Consider the following 7,769-nt stretch of genomic DNA (forward strand, 5'->3'; position numbering starts at 1 on the left):
GGTGGCCGCGGATGGAATGAACTCCGGGTGGAGAGCGTGGGCGGGAGCACGCGCTTCTTCATCGTCGGCGGAGGCCGCTACAGAATCAAGGTGTAGTGCAATCACAATACCTGTCCACACCTGGGAAAGAACATCCACCTAAACGGCGCAAAAATGTAAGTACTTTTCGTTTTAGGGGCTAACAAAGATCTCTCAGTCCGTGTGGTCCAAATGCTATGACGGATTTCAGGATTGTGTAAATGGGTTAATTCTCATCTGCGTGACTTGGAACCTTGCGGCCGCTTACGGCACACAAGAGGGAGAGAGAGAGAGAGAGTTTAAAAAAGAAAAGACAAAATAGACCCTATCAGAAAAATCCATATCATATTTTTCTCCGTATGTTGGCTTTACAGAGTTATTGGACAGCTTAGACCATACAAATCCATAGGCTGTATGGAACATACAGGCTGTACGGAGCTTGTATGGTCTCCGTACAGGCTGTACGGTCTCCGTACAGGCTGTATGGTTTCCATACAGGTTGTATGGTCTCCGTACAGGCTGTATGGTCTCCGTACAGGCTGTATAGATTCTGGATGTGAGCTTGTACGCAGTTTGCAGGCAGCGTTTGATGAGGGAAATAGCCATCCACTAAAGCAAAAAGTTGGAAATTGCACATAAGTTTAATACATTCTCATACAATATTATCTACAACACATCACATTGTTTTCAGAAAGTCGGCAAGTAGACGGTTTTTCATTCCTGTTCGCTGTTGCACAGTGAGGCCTTTGGGACAAGCATTCTTGTTAACGAATGCTTGAAATGCATCTAGAAGGAAATTAAAAAGAACACTTTCAATAATGGCAAAAGGAAGAAGGAGATCGAGACTACTACCACCTGTATGATCGCTTGTGAAGAAAAGCAATCAACACTAGGTGTTTCATACGTACTGTAGTGGGTGTTCACCAATACTATATACGTACTTGTGACAGCCATAAGCTTGCGAGGGGTAAGTGCCCGTTTGGCCGTTGTCCCATTCTTCAATAGCCTCTGACAGGGCTTGCCCGTGATGCTCCGACCACGAAGCTCCTCGGGCGACCATATCGTCCGCACCACCTCTCTTAAAAATTTGGAATCTGACTTTGTTTGCATCATCCAGGTCATCTTCTCATCTGCAATGAATATTCCATTGCCAAGGTGAACCTGAAAATTTTTCAACAAAATATATAAGGCATTGAAATGGACATACGCAGTAAAATCTCACTAAATTGTGGTCGGTCAAAATGGATGACTCGTTGAACGTAAAGCTGCTTTGTTTTAGATTATGAGATATATTTCATGAACTGAGATAAATGGAGCAGATATCCTCTTGGGGCCTCGTAAACGAGCAATTGTGAAAAAGTATTGAGAAGCAACAACGACAAAGGCTGGATGAATTTTCAGACAAACATAACAGGGCAATTCCAGCCAAAACCAGCCAGAGGTGTAGCTCGACCCCCTCAGATTTCGCTGAAAAAAAGAAAAAAGTGTGTATTCCCTTGGGGGTATATGTAGGAAATTGAAAAACGGCAATGAAGCTCGCTCAAATTTTTTTATGAGCTTTCGCATGGTAGACCACGCTTCATCAGGCAAAAATGCAAACACGCACAACTGTACATGGTCAAGTAAAAAAGGCGATTGAGATGTTGGGAGGAGGGTAAGAGATTAGAGAGATTTTCTTCTTCCCATATGGGCACTATACATTTGTTGTCTGCTTAAACTATCTCTTTTTTTAAGAGAAATGAAATAGGAAGACATATCCTAGTCGGCTTTTGCTTTGTTGTACTCAGTGCTGACAACTGAAATAATCATCTATCAGGCGTCGAATTCACTTCCTCACAGAGAGCAAAGTGGCATTCCTTTTGCATATCGTAGTCCCCTGAAGCTATATCTCTATACGCATGCCTACAAACCGATGATGACGGATCAGTGAGAACCGATGACAGATATGTGTTCACCTTATTGCCAACGGAAGCCATCACGGGGGGCAGCAGAGCCTCATTTGTGCAGTTGGCTTCAGACAGTTCTTGTCCCTGTAAATTTACACCAGTCGATAGAACAAAGAACAGAAACCTTATAAGTTAAGAAAACTATCATATAGAACTTTCAATTTTTGTGGTTTTTCAATTTTGTTCTGCTCACCTGGCCACCAACAGAAGCTGCTGCTGCAGCAAATTGCAAACCAACATTTCCGTGAATCATCTGAATGCTGGCAGATGCATTGTGGACTGGAGGTGCAGGGTGTGACTCTGCTACCTGAAAATGTGGACGTTGTTAAAGTTCATGCATGCAACAGATGTGGAAGCAAACTTTTATAAAACCTACACAAAAATAGGTAGTACCAATGACATTTATAGGCATATGCATTTATAGGCGCGAGCAAAATCATACAGAAGGTCTCCCAGCACACAGGCGCCAATTGCGGGAGGGCTTGGGGGCCTGACCCCCCTGGAACTATCCCTGGGGGCAGGCAGGCACTCTCCGGAAAGTCTACCCAGCTGACACTCAAGATGAAAGTTTTGAAGGACATCCTAAGAGTCGCATGTTTCATGTGAGTGATCATGAAAATCCTGTAAAACTTTGCATCACAACGTCACAACACAGAATTCGCGACACCCTGCCCAACCATTGTGCATAAAGGGGGAGTGGGGGACGTTGTGCCTCCCGGAACCCTACAGTGCATTCAAACCTCTCTGCCTATGTCATACACTGTTAGAGAAGCAACTAATGTTGTTCTACCATGTCAGTAACATAATTCCGAAAATATGGACACAGATGTGTTCACCTTATTGCTAACAGTAGCCATCGCAGGGCGCAACACAGTCTCATTTGTGGCGTTGGGTTGAGGCAGTTCTTGTCCCTGTAAATTTACACTAGCCATTAATGAATGACACGAAACATCTAGGAACCGGGGTTCTGCTGATTCATGACTACTGTTTCTCTAAATTGCACCATGCTTTACACACGACTTCCATAGGGCATCACTCACCTTGCTACTTGCTATTACAGCGGAAAATTCAGAGCCACCACTGTTGCTGCTCCGTTGCATTTGCGAAGTGGCACTTGCAACATATCCAGGAGGTGCAGGATAGCATGGATACTAAAAAATGCCTAATTGTTACGTTCAATGCATGTAGCAGATGCTTACACAAACTATTTATTCCAACACGCTGTGCAATAATCTTTCAAAATCCAGTGGTCTGAAAAGTTAGCCCGCGGTATTATAGTGGAGACCACTTATAACGTAACCACATACAGTGCGGGACTGCTTATAATTAGAGCCTGATTTTTTCGGGTTTTATTTTTCAGAAAAATCGGGGGTAAATATCGGGTTATATTTTGCTTCAATAATTCGGGTGCAATCAAGTTGAACTGCATCTGATTCAACCCAATTCTCGTTGAATCGGGTTGAATCCGGTGTAAATCATCGGCTTACTCAGCATATTACACACGGCACATCGCTAGACACAGGGTCCATGCATGTAAGAGGTGGCAGGGTCACTGTTTTGACAGTCTGTATGAGCATGCTTATGCATTTACAACACAGTTTCCAAAGTTCCGACATATGTTATAAGTGGTCTCCACTGTAATGTGGAAGGATTGACATAAGAAATGGTATTACCTGCTGACAGCTTGTTGGGTTGTAAGTTGCTGTGGCGTCACCCTGCCCTGCAAACCTTTCTGCACTGTCCACTGCCTGCACTGGCATGTCAGGAATGGTGGACTCCTCTGTACAATATTGTTGATAGTTCCGTGTTAGCACCATATCATTACTCACAATATCGTTACCGTGCGACATCAAGAAATATACATCTTCACAGAGCTACAGGTGTTTGTCATAGTCAGATAAGAGGCTATCATACTAACAAGGCGGACTTAGTGGCGACAGAAAGGTGCCGAAGAAAAACAGTCATAAAGTGAGTACCGAGGGTCACATTAACGGGGATGCACTGTATATGTATTTACAACAGGATTATTTGAAGAGTGGAGAGAGCCAACTTGGCATATTACGCAGCACATGCCCGACAATAGGCTGCTGGTTGCCACCCAGAACATTCCTGAAGACCGCATTTCCCATTTCTTTTCTTCTCGAAACACAATCACTTTTGCAACCTCTTTTCCTTGTAGGATGCACAAAGAATTTGAGTCCTTCGGCCGCACGTCTTTTTTATTTTTTTCAGTCCTGTCGACTTCGACATAATGAGGGTTTACTGTAGCTGCATGAGCGAAGTATCTGTGCTAATCACCGGAAGGGAATTTGATTTATTATGAACCAATCTTGAGTTTCCCCACTTCTTCACATCTATAAATATGTTCCCTGGTTTTGCCGAGCCGCTCAGTTGGAAGCGAGTGCCTCTCCATGTATGTCACCCTGGCTGTATCTATGTTTTACACTTCTAAACCATAAGAAATATATATGCTCTTCTATACCTCTCACAGTGCTCTCTCTGCGTGACCCGCTTCCTGGTCATCCCCCATGATCTGTAGCGCAGCTCTTAGATTAAGGAAGGTGGATGAACCTGGTGGTGTCCCCTGCTGGGCACATCTTGGACATGAAGGTGCCAAAGACACAATATCTGAAAGATATTACACCAAACACTATGAAGAACATCACTTCATTTTTTTATGCACAGTCACTTCAGTCATGGTAGCACATGTTATGCCAAAATATTGTCTTTTGTAGGTAATTACCAAACTTCTTTAATAGGACCTCTTGGAGACCACGGCAGAGTTCTCTCTCTTTCTCCAGCTCCTCCTGCACTTTTGCCAGCTGGATCTTCAGATTTTTATTCTTCTCTCTCATGCCTTCAAGTTGTGAATTTTGTGACTCAGGCAAAACTCCATTGTTGTTCTTGTGCGTGTTGAGTATCCTTTTCAGCCCTGCGTTCTTTGCTGTCCTGATGTTGGCTGCCCTTTGTTTTTGTGAATGTGGTCTTGTCTGCACAACGCAGAAACGATTGCATCATGATGGGAGCATAAACAAATCAAAAAGAGAATAAAATAACACTGGCAGGGAGGACCTCAATATTCCTGGTTGCAAAATCCTCGACCTTGAAATTCACGTTCTAGAAACAAGCCTGTCGTCTGCTACGAGGAACTTGGCGCATTATGGCCTTAGTAGCTATTGCAACAGTAAAACCCAAATGAAATCCGACAAGGAAAGAAAGAAATTGAAGAAAGCCGTGATGAAGTATCGTGTTTTTCTTTTTTGTCATGACAGCTTACAGACAATATCTTTCATGTCACATGGCGACATTCGCAACTTCGTATCGGGCACAGCATCACGGCACGGGACGGAATTGAGAAAACTGCTTCAGTGGTAAGCCTAGCGACAGCAACATTAAAAATGCATGAGGTCATATCTAATAACATGTTGTTGTAGTATAGAAATTAAAGGCTGTGTTTTTTCAATACTTGTGAGAAAACTACGGTAGTCTAGCACATTTGGTCATTATTAGACATGCATACGACTTTGAATGCTTTTTCGAAATGTGTCGGAAAATCTTGCCATACCCTGTAGCTGGTTCAAGTTTGGTGTTTGCATTTTTATGTAGAGGTTAGAGGACAATTTCCCGCGAGCGATTGTTCGTTTTCTCGTCAAATATAGCATTTATTTACAGTAGTTCACTTTGCAACTGGGATTTCTATCACTTCATTTTGAGGTACATCCCACTGCCGTACCTATTTTGAAAACAAATTGCTCACCGTATATCTGGCTTCTGTTTCTTCATGGTCAAATATCTCTGGAACAGCCTTGTGCATTGCACTCAATGTTTTGGCCATTTCCTGTATACTTTCTGCAACAGAGGGTAGGCACCGGTAAAAAGATGCACTATCGTGGAACTGGGAAAAATGCGCGTCAGATTTCATGTAGTCAGGAAGATGTACCGCGATATATTAGGAACAACGAACAACACATGGTTTGGCCATGTTCGAAGAATCGTGAACCGTACCTTTCAGCATCGTTTCCGAAGCAGGATAGTAATCTTTGACTGATCCATCTTTGTTTCGCCAGTATGCGTAAACAACAGCCGGAGGATTGTAGTCATTCACATTTTTGGGGTTGAAGTTCCTAATTCTTGAAACTGGAACTATTGCCTCAACTGTGTCGTGATACGTAACATAGGCGTACATTTCATACGGGAAATAGCTCGTAGAACAGGAAAATGTTGAATATCGTTGCTGCAGCCAGAGGACAAGAACCACGTGTTTCAAACTAGAAGTGACAGCCAGCACATGTGATCCATGTGGGTGAAGAAAACACGGCAACGCGCAGCCCCCTAGCGGACGGGCCGTATACGTAATATATATACAACGTATATATAAAAAACGTAAAGCATTTTGTACGCATATAAACGCATGAAAAATGTAAAACGTGTAAAACTATAAGTTTAGATATATTGTTATAATGTACAGTACGTGGAAACGGATACAAATAATAGTTATTCGTTCAGCCGTCACGTTTCGGCTACTACCAAGCGATTTCTGTAAAAGCAAAGCTGCAAGCAAGTGATTGGAGCAAGTACCTCAACTACGAAGAAGTAATGGTAGTGTAACCTGTCAGCTACTTTGCTTGCGTCACTGGTTCGAAATCTCACTGGTTCGAATCTCACTGGGGACACGAAAATATCAAGACTAGCAGAGCAGGTGGCAATCAATACGCGACTACATGTAGATGCATCACGTGTTCTGAGTTATGATGGATTCTTCACCGGAATCTGCTGAGAATGTAGCAGACGGAAGAGAAGTGGTAAACAACTGTAGCCCCGGCGGGCCTTCACGAGTTGTAAAACGCAGAAAGCAATACTTAAACAAAGGGGAGCCGTTCCAGGTTGCGCGCTCAACTCTATACTACAAAAGGAAGCAAGCACAGCACCATGCCGTACAGTTGGGCAACAGTGTCTCCGTTGACGAAACGAGTGCGTCGGGAACTGACGCACATTTTGATAACACCATTCCTGGTTCAGTCTCACAGCAAGAGAACAGCATGGAGGGAGAACATGAAAGCGGTGGATATCAAGAGAACGGCATGGAGGAAGAACATGAAAGTGGTGGATACCAACAGAACAGCATGGAGGGAGAACATGAAAGTGGTGGATACCAACACAACAGGATGGAGCAAGAACATGAAAGCGATGAACACCAAGAGAGCGACGAAGACGACGTGCCATTGTTGGAGCATGCGGAACTTGTGGCGAACTGCATCAATGAGTTTGGCGACGAGACAATTCCAAACTCAAACATAAAAAAAGTTGAAGCCATTGCTCTAGTTACATCTTTTGCGACTGGACATTCTCTGACGTGGACTGCCCTCAACGACTTCCTTAGACTTATAAACACGTTGTTTGGGAGTGAAGTACTACCCCGCAGCACATACATGTTAAGAAAACTTTGGAAACCGAAGGCAGGAACATGCGTAACTCACCACTACTACTGCGAAGACTGTAGCATGCCTTTGGAGGAAAATGAAGGTGCAACGCTAACATGCACAATTTGCCAGAAAAGGTATGAGCAGGACAATCTCAAAAGTTCTGGCAGCTTCTTCAGCATATTCAACTTTTCTGAACAAATGCAGCACGTGATCAAGAAAAATTGTGATGCTCTCTATGACAACCTAATAGAGATGAACTCTTCCACACATACAGATGCTGTGACTGATATCACTGACGCGGCCCTTCGTAAAAGATTACAGGCCAACGGGACCCTGTCTTCCATGGATCTGACCATCACATTTAATACTGATGGAGCTCCTG

The 7,769-nt window shown here is 43.5% G+C and overlaps 1 protein-coding gene across 1 annotated transcript; it reads right to left on the reverse strand.

The window, feature by feature from the left end:
• Positions 1-694: 694 nt before the first annotated feature.
• LOC135389558 (uncharacterized) lies at positions 695-4,819 on the reverse strand. The gene is made up of 6 exons (XM_064619594.1): positions 4,708-4,819; positions 3,638-3,744; positions 2,158-2,271; positions 1,974-2,048; positions 960-1,179; positions 695-804 (listed from the first exon to the last, which is right to left on the reverse strand). Exons 1-6 carry the CDS (start codon positions 4,817-4,819, stop codon positions 695-697), a joined length of 738 nt encoding a protein of 245 aa, XP_064475664.1.
• Between the last annotated feature and the right edge of the window lie 2,950 nt (positions 4,820-7,769).

This window comes from Ornithodoros turicata, chromosome 3 (assembly GCF_037126465.1).
Source record: "Ornithodoros turicata isolate Travis chromosome 3, ASM3712646v1, whole genome shotgun sequence".
Lineage (NCBI taxonomy): Eukaryota > Metazoa > Arthropoda > Arachnida > Ixodida > Argasidae > Ornithodoros > Ornithodoros turicata.

What these genes read in the sequence shown, in the direction of transcription:
- LOC135389558 (XM_064619594.1), bottom strand. Translation starts at nt 4,819, where the DNA reads ATGAGAGAGAAGAATAAAAATCTGAAGATCCAGCTGGCAAAAGTGCAG. An exon ending in TGGCTTCCGTTGGCAATAAG is followed by an intron (nt 1,180 to 1,973) that starts GTGAACACATAT and finishes AAAAATTTTCAG; the next exon opens with GTTCACCTTGGCAATGGAAT. An exon ending in CAAGCTTATGGCTGTCACAA is followed by an intron (nt 805 to 959) that starts GTACGTATATAG and finishes ATTTCCTTCTAG; the next exon opens with ATGCATTTCAAGCATTCGTT.